The 19,041-nt window shown below is 40.2% G+C and overlaps 1 protein-coding gene across 1 annotated transcript; it reads right to left on the bottom strand.

The window, feature by feature from the left end:
• Positions 1-3,737: 3,737 nt before the first annotated feature.
• dgkab (diacylglycerol kinase, alpha b) lies at positions 3,738-15,553 on the bottom strand. The gene is made up of 24 exons (XM_015959611.3): positions 15,429-15,553; positions 14,949-15,027; positions 13,881-13,957; positions 11,884-12,028; positions 11,468-11,542; positions 11,326-11,375; positions 10,906-10,980; positions 10,667-10,783; positions 10,464-10,581; positions 10,175-10,263; positions 9,265-9,375; positions 9,085-9,183; positions 8,942-8,992; positions 8,264-8,337; positions 7,965-8,039; positions 7,809-7,894; positions 7,636-7,725; positions 7,378-7,538; positions 7,174-7,238; positions 6,957-7,047; positions 6,693-6,873; positions 6,476-6,596; positions 6,085-6,145; positions 3,738-3,995 (listed from the first exon to the last, which is right to left on the bottom strand). Exons 2-24 carry the CDS (start codon positions 15,016-15,018, stop codon positions 3,915-3,917), a joined length of 2,163 nt encoding a protein of 720 aa, XP_015815097.3. The 5' UTR covers positions 15,019-15,027; positions 15,429-15,553; the 3' UTR covers positions 3,738-3,914.
• Positions 15,554-19,041: the final 3,488 nt, after the last annotated feature.

Genomic DNA, 19,041 nt, shown 5'->3' with positions numbered 1-19,041 from the left:
GGCGCACATCCAACAAGGTCCTTAGCTGCACATTTGCTGGAATATAGGAACACGTTTTACAATGGTTATATGTCTAAATATTTTCCAAATCACAAAAAAAAATTCAATTAATAAATGCTTTCTCTTTAGTACAGTAGATTATAGGTGTGTGTGTGTGTGTGTGTGTGTGTGTGTGTGTGTGTGTGTGTGTGTTGCAGCTAAGACATGCATTGCAATGCTAATGCAATGCAACAAATAAAGACGTTGTTTCATTTAAATTTTTATTCCCATCTCTTTCTATAAGAGCATCTTTGCTCATAGAAGTATGGTATTACTGTTGCTGCTAGAGTGAAGTTACTGCTGAGTGAAAGCCATCACATTTACTTCACTATTGATTGAGTCTGGTAGTGGGTTATGACTTCCACAATTGTTAGCCCATGTGATCCGGTCTACTTACACGCAGCTCTACCAGAATAAGAAAAGGTTAAGGGGCTTTAAAATGACCGAGAAGTCATGTCATGAAATGTAGCCTACTAGAAACTAAGATCTCTTCTCTGTCTCTCAGAATATGACGACTACACCCATCTGGAGATGGGAGATGCCATCGGTGCTGAAATGTCATCATTAGAGAATCCCCAGTATGGATGTCACCACTTCAGCTGCTGACATTCATTTGTCAGCATCAGTTTAAGCTTCACCTAATACCCATTATGTCATAACATTTCCAAAACAACCAGACAAACTAACATGTCCTGAAGCCTCTCAGGAGACCCTTTTGTACGCGGGCCAAAAGGGTAAAGAAAGGAAGCGGTGTTTCTTTTAGCTGAGAGCTGCGATCTGCCCAGGCAGCCTGAAGTTACAAGAGACTATTACAGAGGTTTGAGCCTAACGCTCTTTAAAGCATGCGTATGTGTATCAAACAGGACATCCAATCTCCTTTTCACTTTCCGTCACACTAGAACACTCATTGCATATGTGAGGAAGTGCAGATTCACATTCACAACATTGCAGCGTTTAATTAGCTCTATCACATGGTTAAGAAAGGATCATGTTGTAACAAGTGTAGCCAGACATACTTTGATTACAGTCTCCTGAAAGTGAATTGGTTTAGTGTAAAATGTGCACCTGCATGATGAACATTTGACACTGTTAGGACCACCAGCCTGGCCTCTTCAGATCCAGGAGCCAGGATCACCCAGCCCTGGTGATCAGCCCAGACTCCGCCCCTCTTCCTCCTCTCCTCCCGGCTGCTGATGAGCACAGCTGACCTGAGTCCCACTAATGAACAACATCTGGGAGAAAAGGCTGTGCCATCCAGCATTCTAGGGGTTTTGCTGTTCTCCAGGCCTTATGCTTTGTTTTAAACCCCTTTTGTGTGTTTCAGAAGATCAATGTGATCGTTTTGGTTTATGTATTGTTTTTAAGGTTAACATCGTAGTTTACCGACTTTGGGATTTTAAAACGCGCAGTGTTTTCGTAGTACGTCGGTTTTTGTTATCAACTTTGAGATTTAAAGAAAAACTCCTTCTAGTCCGGTAAAACTTTTGACAAAGTTTTAACCAGGGGTTTTAATGTTGATAATTTGTCCTTTAAATGTTAACCTTTTAGTCTTGGTTTTGTTTGGCATTATTTTAATAATACTTTCCATCTGTGTGCTCGCCTGTTTTAAAACCTTTTATGGCAGTTAAACCCATTTTTAATCCATTGTCATGTTTCTTATGTTACCCCCTTCCTTCGCATTTTAACAGCACATGTCGGGGTTGTAACAGACACAATGCTTTGCTTTTTAAAGCATTGTGATAACAATCATTGCTGTGCTGCTGATGTGGAGATTCATCTTTCTGTGAAACGTGGTGAGATCATTTTTATTCATGAGCCTTCTGATGTACAGTTCGTCAACTTAACTACGATGCACATAATTTGGTTGCTAACATTTATTGTGATATCTGAAACTGCTGAACACATTACCACCTGCTCTCTCCCAGGTGGCTGTGCCACCGTTTGGAGTCTTAAACCGCCTTAAGCTTTTCATTAAGTAAACATTGCAATGTAGATCTATTACTGAATAAGTCTTCAATTAAAGATGGCCGCTGCAGCCAACACATGTCTATACAGGTACATCTACAAAAAAAAAAGATAAGGACCAGGATTGGAAAGCTCTAAATGGTCTCAGTCTGGGTTGTCAGCTTCACAATCATGGGGAAGACCACTGACAGGATCTATGTCTAGAAGACAGAGCTGACACTCTCCACACGGAAGGGAAGCCCCAAAAAGTTATTGCTTAAAGGTGTCGAACACTAATTTAATTAATGCATTTGCAGGAGTCTCTAGTAGGAATGAATGTCTTGTAAGTCGTATTCTGTGGAAAAACCACACAGATGCGCCTGAACCAGGAAGTCACCTGGAGGACAAACTAACTTCAGACGGCAGGCTTTGGACTCTTTGTTTCCTGATATTTGGAAAACTCACCTCAGATTGGATAGCAGCAACACGACTCTCCCACTGACTGTCTGCTTTGCAACGTTGATGTTTTATCTCCACAAAAAACACAAGCCTGGAGGAATTCTGCCATGTGGTGGAGCTGCTAATGCTAACAGTTAGCTTCTACTGGCTGGGATGTCCTTTGCTGATTCCTGGACGCGAAACCAACAACAGCCTTCCCCGCTGAGAGTCAAAATGGGTGAGTCCATGAATGTTAAGTGACAGTGTGATGTAGACAGTCGGGATTTTCTAATCTTAGAGTTTCGTCTATTTTTTATCAGAAGCTAATGCAGGAGTTAGGAGTAGGAGACTATTTTCATCTTCAACTTGCATGAAAACTCAGTGACCCATTATAATCAGAAATCATTAAAAATGTTTTTTTCAGTGTTCCACTGCTGCTTGGTCAGAGTGCATGTTCATAGAAAGCTAAGTGGAAGAAAAATGTGTTTTTTTATTAACATATAAGCACAAAATACTGAAGTCAAATCACATCTGCCACATTCTCAGCTATAAAAATGTATAAAAAAATCTGACACAAATCAGAGTCAAAATAAAATTTTATGACAGAAAGAAATAAGGATGTGTTTATAGGTCAGAATCAGATCACAATACCAGTCTACCTGGCTTTACCTGGCTAATTGGAGGTTTTGTAATATTGCATGAAGTTCATTTAAAAGAGGAAAACAAGTAGAGGATGGCCATCCACATGACAGAAACACAGTTTCACAATAGAACGATACGTGAAAACACAAGCACCTTAAAATTAACATGAGGACTTCTGGGAAAAGTAATGCAAATCACTAAAAGATGAAACACAAATGGCAGTTTTGGTTCATTTCTACTACATTTGGCATGAGCTCATTATCAATATTATATCTTTTTAAAAGAAAGAACATAAAAAATATCACATTTTACACAATAACACAATCCAAGAGGTTTTTAAAATTACTGTTTAGAGTATATTATGTTAAAACGCATTTATCAGTTTGTAAAGCAACATTAAACATCAAAACAAGCTAGGTTTTGAGATAGATATTCAAAAAGTTAATTTTTTTAAATACTAGAATTAGTATCTATATTTTCATATGGAAAAACACTGAGGGTTAAAGACAAACGGCTGGTTCAATGTCAGCGATCAGGGCGAAATGCGAGCTGCACCAAGGATGAAACTTGACAACACACGACTGTAAACATGAGTCGCCACAGAACAACATCAACTACAGACACTAAATCTAAAATTACTTGGTAATGCAATATTTTCTGCATTTTCAGTACAATAGCAGATATTTGTAATTTCAGTTCTGTTCAAGTAACCATTCAAATGGTTGTTTAAAAGCCGATCAAGAGGAATAATGTAAAGGACACACTCACAATAAAACATAGTTTCATGTTCAGAGTTGGACTGAAATACTCAGCGGTGAGCCTCCTGCAGACTGGAACTCGGGGCGGAGTTTTTACTTGAGGTGAAAGAAGCCAGACGCTTTGGTTGGAGGAGCCATTAGCATGTTAGCCTGGTTCTTGTGAGTAATGTGGATCTAGAAATAGTTTAGAGAATAGAGTTAATGCATTTGTCTAGAGTGTTTGTTAATTAGAAATATTTAGAGTTTGGGTAAGGGTGGGTAGGGGTGTCCTGACCATTTTAGTTATACAGACGGAAGGCAGATGACTCAACAGCATTTACAGGCTTTATAAATGTAGCTTCTGGTCTATTCTAAACGTTTTGTTTTCACACTAAATTGATAGCTCTGATCTAAAACTTCTTAATTTTTCTCAGTTCTTCAGTTTAGAGAAATAAAGATAAGGCTTGACTAGATTGATGAGCTAACGGCTAGTCCTAACAAAGGCCACAATTAAAGTGGAATTTAATGCGATCCTAAAACAAGTCTGTTTCCAAACATCATGTGGACATTGCTTAACTGTCTCTCTTTTTCCGCTTCTGGTGGATAACAAGATGGCGCCTGTGCTTGGAGTTGCTGCAGTCACTAATCACTTTTTCAAACTTCTCTACAAACCTTCTCCCGTAAGCCTTGCTTCTGTCTGCAGTCCTCTTACGGTAGTCTCCCAGTTACAATCTCGTATTATTGTCACTTTTTAATTCATTTTCTTTTTTTTTCTTTCCCCACTTTTTTAATCACAATTTTAAGTTTTACATTATTTTATATTTTTATTTTATCTTCATTCTTGTGAAGCGCCTCGTGATTTTAAATTTTGAGAGGCGAGAGGTTTATAATTAGTCGAGTAGGTTTTGGTAAATGAGGATTAGGAATCTTACTCATTAACATGTACGATATTATAATATAAAACAATATATAACAGCAACACAACTCTTCCGCTGCCCTCATTTACTTTTCTTCATGGGTGGCATGTCAATCCAATCAGAATGAATCCCCTTTTCTCCAAGTCTAGGTCATTCATAAAGCTTTCCATTACATCATGTTGACGGCTCATAAAGTTCCTCTGAATCCAACTTTGACTTTCATAAAATGTGTTCCATAGCTTTGTCCAGTCAACGACTGTTTCAAAGCAAATATTTGCATGGGCAATCAAGTTGATTCAAATAAAAGCAACCAGGAATCCATGATGGTATTCTATGAAGGAAATTAACAACATCAAAGTCCAGGGGCCTCATTTATAAAGCTTGTTCACATACAAAACGGGGTCGGAAAACTGCGTAAGCAACTTTCCACGCAAACTTTGGGATTTATGAAAGAAAACTTAGTGGAAAAACTTTAAGTTGACTAAGGACCTGGCTTATGCACATTTTGGACATGGAGACCACCTGCAGTGCTGCTACTGAGAAGGATAAAATGATGAAACCCTGCAGCATTATCACTTGTACTGCTTCATACACACACAGAACAAGACCCCCCACATGCGCATACACACACACACACACACACACACACAGCCTGAAGCGCAGAATACGGAATACAGAATATCAGCAAGGGGACAGATAGTGTCATGCGTCTGTGACAGTGTGTGTCCTGTCACTGTGACCTGATTGATCATGCGCCCTGCCTACTTGGACATGGGCGGTTTCCCTTTGAGTGACTGGTTAGTGTGTGTGACTTTCACCCGGGAGTCTGGGGATCGAATCCTGATTGGATGATTTTTTTATATCCGCCACAGATCTTTCTGAAGAACTCAACATTGACGGCTTCAGCAACGCTGTGCCACTCCGTGGATTTTCTCTAATTTGTTTTGCAAAAGCACTTCCTTTCATTTCTCCACCTCACCCACAAGTACCTCAACTTCTGCTTCTGTGAAATTGCGCTTCCTTGATCTGCCTTGATCTGCGGTCGCCATGTCATTGGCGGAGCGCTGCAACAGCCGGCTTATGTATATGCATGAGATCCACAAGGCACTTTGCGTCGACCATTTATGGCAGTAAGTGGGCGTGGTGAGGGCGGGATGTGACTAAAATGCAGCTGAGAAACATTCTCGTTAGTCTCCGATTTATGAAGCGGAGATTGCATGCAGCTGTGCGTACTCCATGTTTGATAGATCACAAACCTACTTGGCATAAGTACATTTTTTTTTGCTGAGCTTCAGTACGGTTTTAGTAAGGATTCTACACAATGTTTGATAAATGAGACCCCAGATCTTGTTCTGCGTTACACTTACGGTACACGGAGGCTGCATCCACGGCTCCCCGTCTATCTGCATGGGCATCGCCTTCTTTGTTCTGCACATGGAGACGAGAGATTTTCACCACACCGTGTCACTTATATGAGAAAATATTATCACGATTGAATCTAAATTCTAAGGATTAATTTTCATACAATAAGTCAAGTGAGCAAAAAATAATAATAAATCGTAAAGTGTCTTAAAAAGACAAAATAATCCAGATAAATGTTTAATCACTTCTAAGTAAAGCTTGTGGCAGCAAAAAAAAAAAAAATGAATAAATAAATACTTTTAAATAAACTTTAATCTAATTAGAAGGATTTTGGTAAACTAGCCTGATTTATAGTTTGTGACTGATTTACTGATTATTGTGAGTTTCGCTCAGGACCTGATGGTAATTTGGGAGGTCTGTGCCAGCCTGTGCCCAGCGTTCTTCATTCTGGTGTAGATCTGTCCCATCTCTATGGCTCCTTCCAGCCCCACCACCTCAAAACGCTTATCGCTTATTTCTGAGGAGAAAACAAACACGCAGGTTTAAAGATTTAGCTAAATCATAAAAGGTTATATGTAGCGGTCTGATTTGGGAGCGCACATACAAATCTCACCTTGTGTGACAGTTTTGAGAATTTCGGGGTCGGTTATCACCTCGCTACGCCGACCCTCTGACGGACTATCGGGTTTCTTGGACTCACCCCATAGGTTGGAGCCTCCGTGTATGCTGGGTATGTTGAGGATAGCAATACCTTCTAATGACCTGTTGTTCAGTTTGAGCGGACTTCCACAGCACTGTTATCATCACACACAACATTCAGACATTAATCAGGCTTTGTTCAAAGAAACGAGCAGACGACAGAAGAAGAAACTCCCACCTCAATCTCCAGACAATCGATCAGCTTCTTGCAGGAGGCAGAGATGGACTCAGAAGTAGCAAACTCCAAATACATAAGCTTGTTTTTCATTCTTGAAAATGGAAAAAAAAGAACATTTCTCATTTAGTTTGTTTGGGAAATTATTTAGGGTCTAAGCAGCCAACTGACAACATCATATGTGTGTCGACAGTAAAAGGGCATCAAAGAAACTCCTCACCTGCTGTTGAACCTCTGGGGATGCTTCTCTCTCATGGAGTGAAAGCGATGAGCAATAGAAGCATCCTGCACGCATGCACACACATAAACACACACACACACACACACACAGTCCTATTAAGCAATTTTCTCTACATCATAGTCCGTGCTTAAAAGAGACGGTAAACAATCGTGTGACGTCCTCACAGCGGAGATAGTGACTCACCACTCCAATGGAAAAGTAGTTATTGATGATCTCATAAGGAACAGGGTCTTCTACCTCCTGAGGGTTGTTTGGGATCACCTGAAAGCTCCAGCGGTCCAGAGGGATCACCTCACTAGCTTCAATCTCCTTCAGGATTTCTGTCAGCTCCGCCCCTTCGTATCCTTTTAATGATTTAGAGCAGAAATAGAATCACCTAATGAGTTCACATCAGGTACTCGAGTTAAACTCCTCATTAGAGGTAATGTCCAGCTGCTGTACCTCCTCCCCAGCGTAGACAGCGAGCCATGTCATTCCCAGTGCCCAGTGGCAAGACGGCAACAGGAGGACACACCTTAAGCTCTGCTTTGTCTGAGGAAACATCAATTTGATATCATTTGACTCCACTGACATTTGCTTCAATGTCCTCTCTGCAGATCAGAGCTAAGTGTTACCTATAGCATCCAGGAGCCACCCAACCGTGCCGTCTCCCCCACACACCAAAATCCTGTACTGAAGCATATTCCTGAAGAAGTGCAGCCTAAAAAAGAAAGTCAGCATTGATAAAATGGAACTTTTGACCACGTACATTTAGCTGTAAGATTCCTTACCCTGGAGCAGGACCTACGTTGGACAAATTGTAAACCTGACGTGGATTCAGCAGGCCTTGAAACTTCCTGAGCACTCTGAAAGAAAACACAGACTCTTGATCTCTCAACTTTTTAGCAAAAATATTAGATTAGAATTTCTTTTCTTGTTTTTTGAAAATGTTTTGCTTCTCATACTGGAAGCTTTCTGCAAGGATCAGTATAACTATTGAAAGAACTACTCAGATGAGAAGGAAGACTTCTTTAACATCTAGACAAGTCCAGTTACCTCTAAAAAACTACAATATATGTGTTGCTCTTACCGTTGACCCTGATTCCCTCCACTTTTAGGATTTACAAACACCAGCAAAGGATGTGTGTCTGGAACAGGAGAAATCTGGAAAACACATGACAGCGCAGGATCCATCAGGTCAGGTGACGCAGAAATGCAGCAAATTCAACACATATACGGGAGAACTGCAATACAACTGTCTGTTCTGAATATATGATTTTTATTCTATGACAGTCTTACAGCAAAAGGTAAATTATGAACCTGTTTTGCAGAAAATAAATCTAATAAAAATACTCCAAAAGATTTACTCATGATCTAATGCATGAACAGATTGATCTGGAACTCTAAAATGTTTTCTTTAAATTTCCATCCATGAATGCACCATTGCACAGCAGCCTTAAAAAATCGGACACTCTTCTGTTCCGTGAACTCACCATCGCTAAGCACACATACAAGCTAGTAATGGCTGACTTTTCAGGTGAATGTTGGAAATTACAGAATCATAATTTAAGTTAATCTGGTTTTCAAAATCTGTTCATTGTAATTTATCAAGATAAATCAAAAAATGGTTATCACATAGGTCAGAGCAGTACAAGACCTGGAAATCAGTACCAGCCTTCAAAATGAGAATGGTTGCATCTATAAATAAGAAACCAAATAAATTCTGGACTGAATGGTTTTAGGCCGGTTTGGTTCAGTAGAGGCAGACCTGCAGGATGTGACCATCAGGAGTGACATTCAGCAGTTTGGTGTCCTCTTCCTGCAGCAAACAGGAAACCAACAGACAATAAACTATTTCTGTTCCTAAAATGTAAAAATGTTCTCTGTGTACATATATTCATTTACAGTTACCTTAGAGACGGAGTAGATGGCCCAGGGAGGCAGAATATGGTCCTTCAGAGGCCCACAGTCACATTTCGGTACCCCAGGAATGACACAGTCGTCATGACGCTTTAAAATAAACCAGATTTATGGATCATAAACAGGACCATCCTTCTATGTGCATGACCGTAAAATAAAAAACATTCTTACCATTTCCTGGCACCACACACACCACTTCCCTGCTAAGGTTTTGATCTTCTTGAAGCAGACCTGACACTTGGTGGAGTTACAGTCAGCCTTGATCCAGTCATGAGTGGCTTTCTGAAGCACACGGGGAACAAAGACGAGGCATCATCCCACACAAACTACCTACAGACAACTTTACTGCTATTTCAGTTTGAATTTGGAGAATTCTCCTAAATGCTCCTAATCACAATTATGTCCAAAAGTGTTTTGTTGACTTGTTTTTGTTTTCCAGTGGAGAGCCAAAACAACCCATTTCTGCATAAGAGCAGAAGGAATTAAGTTAATGTTGACTTTAAAATGATCAGCACGGATCCCACTCTTCTCCAAAGCAGATGTGGAGGTCAGAGACGGCCTCGGATTCATCGTATGTTCAGTAAACATCAGCATGACAGATGGGCATCTCCAGATAAAATACCCTTTAAGCATGCCGGTACCCAAACAGCGGCTTACAGCAAAGGGAAACTGAGTCTGCTCACGGTTGTGATCCACTACTAAATGTTGTAAAAGTGTAAGTTGTGGACCTGACGTCAGACACTGAAAGGGAGATTGAGCAGAGCATTGTCAATGTTTGTGCAGAATTAGGACATTAAACAGATGTACGGAGCAGACTGCGCCAGCTGTAATCCGCACTTAAAAAAACACTGATGGGTTGCACTTACTCACTAATGCACTGTAGTGTTCCCTGTAAAGCATTTAACTGTCATTTGGTCATGGGTGGGTTAAAGTGAAAAAAGAGAAGAGCGGTAAACACGTTCTCTTACACACGTCCATAACATCATTTTAGCTAAAACCTTAATCGTAAATCTGAAAAGCAGAAATGGGACGAGGCCGGCTGAAGGAAGTGCAGGTGAAAAGTGATCTTTGTGTTCCTTACACCAATTTCCTGTTTGGATTTGACAAAGGTGCGAGCGCAGGGCTCAGGGTTCTTGTTGGCACACTGGTTGTGAACAGTGTACTTGCAGCCTGGAAGAAGAAAAATCGTGTATCATGAAAAAGACAAACATAATGACTTCCTTATGCATGTTAAAAAAGACTTGATTAAACAAAAAGTATGCAAAAAACAAAACAAAAACAACAACAACAACACGTGAATGTGCTTTTTCGTGCCAGTGTGGCTGAACGAGGTGCACGAGTGCCCCCTGGTGGCAACAGCGAGGTCTTACACGTGCAGCAGAGTCCCTGCTTTCCAATGCCGAGGAGCATGCTCTCACACACACAGCAGTAGGTCGGCTTGTTAAAATGCTTCAGCCTCCAAATGTGCTGCCCGTCCCTCTCTGCCATCTGCAGGGAGAGCACAAAAGAAAAATAACGAGTAAATAAAACAAAAATTCTCTGCGGCAGAACGATTTTTACTTTTTGTGTTCACCTTCAGTCCAAGAAGCACGAGTAAGGGAATATTGTTCATGCCTCCTTTCAACCACTCCTCCAGAGTGACAGTCCCGCTGGCGTCCACGTCTATCGCACACATCATGTCTTTCAGCACCTGTTTGTTAAAAATCACACAGGCGTAGTAGATGACATTAAGCGTGCTCTCCTCCACAGAAATGCAAGTAACATAATGAGAGTGTGGATATTTTAGTCTGTAAAATAACCAAAAGCACATACTGGTCTGAGTTCAGTCACGTCCCAGCCCAGGTAATCAGCAGCCCGCATCATCTGGCTGATAATACGATCCACTTCCTGGAGGAGAGACAGCAGAGTTCTCGTAAGTTTAAGGGTAATCATATCATCTCAATCGGTGTGAAGATGAGCTATAGAACTAGAGAACGTAGAGCTGTGAACAGAACAAGTCAAGCAAGAGTACCTGGTTTTAAAACAGTGTGTGATGAAGAGTTAAGGAGAGTTAATGAAGATTTATGCTTTATAAAAGCTTTAAGTTAACAAATAACTACATTCTTGTTCACTAGAACGTTATTTCATGATTTGTGAAACATATGTTAGATGCTTTTAAAGTAAGAGGTGTTTTCTGACATTTTGTTGATAGTAAAATTCACAGTCGAGATGTAATCTGTTGTAACGACTTACAGAGCTGTCCAATAGGCCGTTCCCATCCTTGTCGTATAGTTTAAAGGTAACTAGAACCAAACAGAGTCGGTCAGCGATGGTCTGTACGTTTATGGTGGATTATCAGAGATGAGAGTAGATTTAAGGTGTGGATGGAACTAACATTCAAGCTTCTCTTGTGGCTGTCCTTCCTCCAGAACCGAGAAGTAACATGACACATCCTGAAGAAACACAACATCTGAAAAAGCAAAGATGTTGCACGGTTTTATTGTGTTACATGAGCCCAAATGAGCAGGACTCTGGTTTCAGATGAAGTTCAGCTCTACACATTTCATTATGGCTTTGTTTTTGGATCAGGTGAACCAAATCTCCAAAGCTGCACCTACATTCCTGCAACATGCCTCAAAACCACCGGAAACCAAACAGGTGGGGGCGTTGAGCCAACTGTAGCATTCCTTTCAGGAAGTCCCGCGGCTCCCACTCGTAGATAAGCAAGACGGCAGAAAAGACTTTCCTACTAAACATCACTGCAGCAGTGCGAGGCACAAAAAGGGCTGCAGGGTTTTCAAAATAAAGTACCTCCTTTGGGCACAGGGTTTGTTGAGGACTCATCTTGCTCTTTGTGTTGAAAATAGCGGAAAAGGCGTTGGCAGAAATCTGCAGGGATGTCCTCCATTTCTAGGTAGGTCTTCAGGAAGAGACAGAAGCCCACGGCATCGAGGCACTAAGGGGAGGAAAGGTTCAGTGAGACAGGATCACCCACTGGTACTTTCTGTTTTACTGCAAATGGGATTTTCAATCGAACACCTGAAAGCTTTAATAAAATGTCTTTGGAAATAATAAATGATCATAGATTTTAAGTGGACTTTGCATTATTTTGACGCTATATTGATTAGAATACAATGAAAAAAGTGGTGAATGTAACTTTCATCATCAAATATATGAATTATGCCAGTAATCAAGCAAGGGACAACTTTATTTACTAATTCTAACTCAGAATATTAGATATTTAAAGAATGAATGATGAAATGAAACTGTTTCTCTTGTCCAGAAGGGTGTTAGTGAAACTTAAAGGAGCAATCCTGAGTTTTCCCAATTCTAGGAATGATGTATTACTTGGAAATTCATAGAAGTGATGGTCTTTCCCTGTGCTGTGATATAATGTTCAATACCCCCCCCCCCCCCCCCCCAGATCCCCACGCAATTTGAATAGAGCGCTGTTCAGCCTTAGCCAACAGCGTTGAACATCCACTTCTGCACAGGCGTCAATCTCAGAGCATGCCCACGCATTTGAGGATGTACGTAAACTGATGCAGAGCTGGCAAAATTTCTTATGGGCAAGTAATTCTTTAAAGTATAATATGAATAAACAACATAACACCAAAATAAAAGTGTAAAACAATGTGTTTTTAGCTCTGTTGGACAGCTAGAGATGAGCGTTGCTTCCAGCCATAATCACGGAAGTAGGGAGAGGGGTTTAGAGGTGTAATACATCTTACCACCTCTAGATGGTGTCCTCTGAGAAAAAACTCCAGATTTCTGCTTGATGGAGCCTTGTTGCCTGGAGAATGAAGATGTAGCATATTCTGACTGATTTGTTGTGTAGAAGAAGAGTCACGGAGCTCGATACTGGCTGCTGATGTTTGTCGCTCTTTGGTGTGTGTTGTCTTTACACCAGCCTGCTAACACAGCCCCTACTTTACTGGCTGCATTTAATGATCCTGTTGAGAACAAGTTTCTAGGATTTCCTCAAACTTTTGCTCCTGTTTTATTACTGAGCTCAGAAACATGTAACATATTAAGTGAGCTGTATATAAATGATGACTACTAGTGATGTGTCGGTCGCGAACGAACGGCTCTATGAAGTGAACAACGGGAGCCGGCTCGTCATTGGGAGCCGTCACTCCCCCCCCCCCCTCTTGTTTTGGTGAAAGCCACATGCGATTGGTCAACATGTGAAACTGCGTGTCCAGACTGTCCACACACAGAGCAGTAGGGGCGGGGAAGAGGGAGGATCAGACTCAGACAGACACACAGAAGAGCACATGCGGGCAGAGGGAGACGAGAGGGAATGAGGAGGAGGAAAAAGGCGAGCGAGAGAGAGGAGAGTGCGACGAAGACGGTGAGAAAATGAGCGACAGCAGTCGGAAAGTTGAGATTTCTTAAAGTGTTCGGTTATTAAATCCATACAAATGATAAATATTTCATATATTGCTTTTTTTACACGAGTAAATCATTTTACATATAGTTTTGCATCATTTTTTGTGATAAATATACTTTACGCAACAGAAAATCTGAGGAGCCACTTGGGAGTCAAAAGAACCGGCTCTCTAAAAAGAGCTGGAATTCCCATCACTAGACTACAGTTTAAACAGGAACTTCCTTAATAAACCATTCCTTTAAGATGAAAATGTTGTAATTTAGAATAAGATTTTTTATTATACTTTATTAAAACTACTAGAGAAACCATGACTATTTTAGTGTTTAGTGTTTTAGACATGGTCCCTGAAATTTTTATTCTTATTAGAAAACCAGATGTCCGTTACTGTAGCTTCTCTGTAGTTAGCATGATCTACCTCTCCTTGAGTGTGCTTGGCCAGACGACCTCCTGGATGAAAGACCTTTATCACATCTTTGACCCTCAGGTTGCTTTCTGCAGGGGAAACATCAGCGGTGACTCAGTGAATGAAAAGATTAGAGACAGGCTAAAACAGCAGTCAGGACTCTAGGTGAGAGGATGAATGTCCTGTGTTTTAACCCTCACATGCAGCTTGGAGCACAGCCGTCTGAGGTAAATGACAGCAGAGGCTCTTGCAGATCAAGACCGGAGCACATGCACATGTAATTATCCATTCTTCCATTATCCGGCGTGTAAATACCCTCCTCCCCCAAACACTCAAAGCCTACAAACCCATTTCATTTCTTTCAAAGCTTTTAAATGGACTGAGTATTTTTAGCCCATGCAGTGCCACTTTTTATTTCCTGTCAGTGCGTCCATCAAACTCAGCATGAGCGCTGATCCCAGCGCGCCGCCATGCTCTTATACTTTCAACTTGATGCATTAGAGGGGTGTTTTTGTGTTTATGGTTCACTCGCCCTCTTGCTGTTCTTACAGAGCTGATCTCCGTTACTCGACGACTACGGTGGGCTGAAATGTGATCGACTGACGTGAGTAAGGAAGAATCTGACAGATCAGGGTGTGGGAACTGGTTTGGTTCTCACTGAACTTCGACTATCATACTGATCACCTCAGTTCTTATCTTGGTCTTTCCTTGCAGACCATTTTACAATAAAACTTAATAAATAGAAGACTTTTTTCATTATTCATACAGTATTTAGTTCTTTTAATGTTGAAAAAAATAACTATTTCAACTATTTATGAATGTAGTATAAGCAGGATGCATGAGAAGTTTAGTAATGCATTATTAAAGATGATGCATTTACCTGTTGCAGCTGGTGGAGCAAGAACGAATGACATTATGTAATCGGCAACATTGGAACATGTTTTATCAGCTGATTTCATATTTAGCAACTAACAGCGACGAAAATGTTCAAAAGGACGTATTAAAATGTGCCCAGAAGGTCGCCTCATTAAACGAAGGTACACAAATGAACTCATGATGTGAGTTCCAAGGAGCACTCACCCTCCATGTAATGCTGCAGCTGGATAAAATCCACAGAAGTCAGAGATCCTGCATCATCGGAGGAGGCCATGCTGATCAGCTGCAGGAGAAAACACAGCAGACACGTCACAGGGATGAGGACGAGCTCAGGATAAATGTGGAAAGAGAGTTCTGAAACTGGAGAAGAACTGGTTTGTCATCATTCCTGTGATGAATGCACCCTCTGAACCTGAAGTTAAATGGAGAACAGGCTAAATGAGAGTTTGAAGTTGCCCCATTATTAGACAACAGTTTTATAGTGGAGCATAAACAGAAAAATAGAAGAGTTTGTGTTTCTAGAGCAGACTGTGACCTCCCATTGTCTTCTACAAATCATAAATCAGCTATTAAAAGCATCAGAGGGGATTAGTGTGGGCTCAGAGTGTCTGACAGGCTGGCGTGTCCTTAAAACCTACCGAGACTTCGCTGTGACTCAGGTGTTCGAACAGGAAGAGGACTCACCTCCCAGTCTTTACCTGTCCCACGGGCCACAGAAGGAGTCGGTGAAACTTGTCCAAACGCGGCAGGAGACAGCCCGGACCTGCGGTGTGTTAGCTGCTGGTAGCAGCCTGCTACTTGTGGACGAGTTTCAGACGCAGTATTAGCGGATGTGGTGAAGGGGATTAAGAATGAACGGAGGAGGAGCTTTCAGCGACATAATTACAGTTAGTGGCAACAACCCCGCCCTGCCCGGCTTGCGCGCGACGCATAAACAAACGCACACCGCGCTGCTTCCTTCTGAGCAGGGTTACCCATCATTTGTCTTCACTTTTAATTAAAAAGCTCTGTGTTCGTGTGTGTGTGTGTGTGTGTGTGTGTGGGTGTGTGTGTGTGTGTGTGCGCGCGCGCGCGTATAAGCGGTATTTTGGGTTGTTTAGTTTATCATAAGAGAAAATAAAATAGCTGTTCATTTTTCAATGTCATATTTTCACCATGTTATTCATAGTTTAAAAGTTCCCAAGTAAATGTTTAGTTAAACAGCTACATTTTTAATTTATTTTACAAACTACATTGGTCGGATCTAAATATTTAGTTGTTAACTCAATATTTAACTTATTAAATAAATAATAAATAAAATAAATAAGTCAAACATAAATATTGAATTTGGAGCTAAATGTTTAGTTTGTTAAATAAATATTTAGCTCCAAATTAAATAATAAGTTAATAAATCAAATATTTATTTTACAAACTAAATATTCAGTTTGTAAACTGAATATTTAGTTTGCTTACTAAATATTTAGTTGGGAACTTTCACTTTTACAAATATATGAATCAGAGCCGTGCCCAGGACTTTTAAAACGGGGTGGCTCATGTGGGGCACTTGTTTATGCATGTGTGGCACCAATGGTTATGCTTATTTATTTATTTACTTACACAAATCGTTTATTTATTTATTTACTTTCTAGTGAATTTAAGAGTTTCACATTGCACCAATTTTATCTATTCATCTTCTAGTTTTGTGGTGGTTAGCAAGTCACTTCTTATTGCATTATTGCCACCAACTGGAGTTGAGTGGGACTCAATACTATTTATGTGAATATGAAAAAATAATATTAATACTACAGAAATGTTCTGTAGGCCTGGGCTAGAAGACACTGTTAAAGGTGCATGCTACTACACACTATTTTTGGAGTTTACAACTAAAGCCTTTTGTCGACAATGTAAAGTCAATTTAAACTGGAACTTAGTAGGGTGACACCTGGGGTGGCCAATCAGATTCTAAGGGTGGCATGTGCGACCCGAGGCCACTCCCTGGACACGCCCCTAATATGAATATGGTGAAAAAATGACTTAGAAAAATAACTCCTCTTTTTCTTCTCTTGTGATAGGCCAAATAACCCAAAATACTGCAGTTAAGTTTTAACTGTTTGACTTTACAAATAGCACCGTGTGTGTGTGTGTGTGTGTGTGTGTGGGGGGGGGGGGGGGATCTTCTGTAACATAATAATCTCTTAAAATTTTTTAGCTACATTTGGTCACTTTTAGAATATTAAAAAATTACATTTTGTTACATTAGGCTCCTTTTAAAATTAGATTGTGAAAATATCAGTCGCTTTTCCCATTTAATGTTATGTTAATAATTGTATAAATAGGCCAATAATAAGATATAATTTTGAATCAAGATAAATCTAAAAGTTTAAATATAAATATAATGTTTTAGACTAAATGTTAAGCTAACATGCAAATTTAGAGTGTTTTAATTTACGCTTAAATTTCACTTATATAACTTCAGATTTGAGAGGTTCGGGTGAAACTTTAATTAAATATCTTGAGTTCAATAAAAATAATGACAATAAAATGTTTAGTGTCATTATTTGAAGCTAGATATGGTCAAACAAAGTTGCTATTATGGAGGTGACGGTGGCAGAGGAGTTACATAGCTGTATGTATGCGACCTGATAGGGTTGCCAGTTTGTGCCCCTGCTCATTCTGTCACAGTCTTTGGTTAACACGCTAGTCTTTAATGTGTACAGAAGCCACACCTCTAGTGCACCCCAGAGCTGATGTGGTTACAAGTGTCTCCTCATCATCACCAGTGTGATGTAAGCATGGGTGAGCTATGCTGTTGTAAAGCATCTTGGGGAGCTCTAGGAAACCAGAAGGACACAGGCTATTTATCATTTCACCTTTAATTTACATTTACTATTAGCACCCCATATTTGTACATACCCTTTTTATTTTGTTTATCTTTGAACCAACACAGCAGACTAACAGTAACAAACACTTTTTACCACAATCCCTGCTGAATTACCTTTGGTTGTTTTATTTCTATTTCCATTCTGTCAGCTCTCTGCCTGAGTTCAGTATGTGTTCTTTACAACCCCTTAATGCCTGGCAGCTCCTTATCAGATTCATATGTATAATTATACATGTTTAGACTTGTGCTCAATGTCACAAATGTTCTTCTCTTTCCAAGGGATTTCTTCTCCATTAACAATTACCCCAGGATTTTCTTTGAAATCAAAATACCCTGACTCTGCTTGTTTTCACATTCACTCTCACACCCTGTTGCTTTTTTTGCTTTTAGGTCAGGGCTGTATGGACTACTATAAACCTCTTTTACATTCAAGAGAAAGAAAATGTCAAATCCATCCATCCATTCTCTTTTGCATATCCAGGGTCGGGTCACGGTGACAGCAGCCTAAGCAGAGAGGCCCAGACTTCCCTCTCTGGGATAATCCTAAGGCCAAGAGACGTACTCTCTCCAGCGTGTCCTGGGTCTTCGTTTGGGTCTCCTCCCAGTTGGACCCGCCCAGAAAAGCTCACCAGGGAGGCGTCCAGGAGGCAACTGCCTCCTCTCGATGTGGAGGAGCAGCAGATCTACTCCGAGCCCCTCCGGAATGACTGTGCTTCTCACACTATCTCTAAGGGAAAGCCCAACCACCTTACAGAGAAATTTCTTTTGGCCGCTTGTATCTGTGCTTTCAAACACATTTTCAAATAAATAACTACTTTGTTGCACAAGCATTCTTACTTAAAATTATTGTGTGTTTAATTTAACACACAATAGGGGGCTGAAACAAACATAAAAGTTATGATTACACACCAAATAAAAACACAGCTATTTAAATTATTATAATTATTTCTATAGTTGGCTGAGTCAATAACCAAAAGACATTAATCAAAAAGGTGTTGATCCTCTTGAACTATAATTTTTTACTCTGTTCAGCTTAAACATGTTTTAAAAATTTAGCGATCGATCTTGATATATTTTATTGATTTCCTTTGTCTGTGAGGTGTCACTACTAAATAAAAAAGTTTACATCGGAAAATAAACTGAGTCTCACGAGGAGACAATAAATTAACAAAAATACAACAAAATTAGAAAACAAAATAGCATAGACTCACATTGAATAAATAATAAATCACAAATATAATGGATTTTCTGAGGCAGTGGGGGGCGATAACATGCTCCATTGCTGATGACAGTGCGGCTAATAAATCGTAGAAGAAGCGCTTTACGCCCGCAGATGTTTACGTTAGCACTTCCGTAGCTCCTTGTAAGCGGAATAACGTTACCAGTTGGATTTCAAATCAACCTTTTTCATGAAATTCTCGGTTTTATCCAGCGTTC

This window comes from Nothobranchius furzeri, chromosome 3, assembly GCF_043380555.1.
Source record: "Nothobranchius furzeri strain GRZ-AD chromosome 3, NfurGRZ-RIMD1, whole genome shotgun sequence".
In the NCBI taxonomy this organism is placed as follows: Eukaryota; Metazoa; Chordata; class Actinopteri; order Cyprinodontiformes; family Nothobranchiidae; genus Nothobranchius; species Nothobranchius furzeri.
The sequence above is the reverse complement of the archived record's forward strand: the minus strand, read 5'-3'. Positions and strand labels throughout refer to the sequence as shown.

Coding starts and splice junctions, on each gene's coding strand:
- dgkab (XM_015959611.3), bottom strand. CDS start 15,018: ATGGCCTCCTCCGATGATGCAGGATCTCTGACTTCTGTGGATTTTATC. Junction 11,543..11,883: donor AAACCCTGTGCCCAAAGGAG/GTACTTTATTTT, acceptor TTGCTTTTTCAG/ATGTTGTGTTTCTTCAGGAT. Junction 9,184..9,264: donor GTGTGTGGTGCCAGGAAATG/GTAAGAATGTTT, acceptor TTTATTTTAAAG/CGTCATGACGACTGTGTCAT.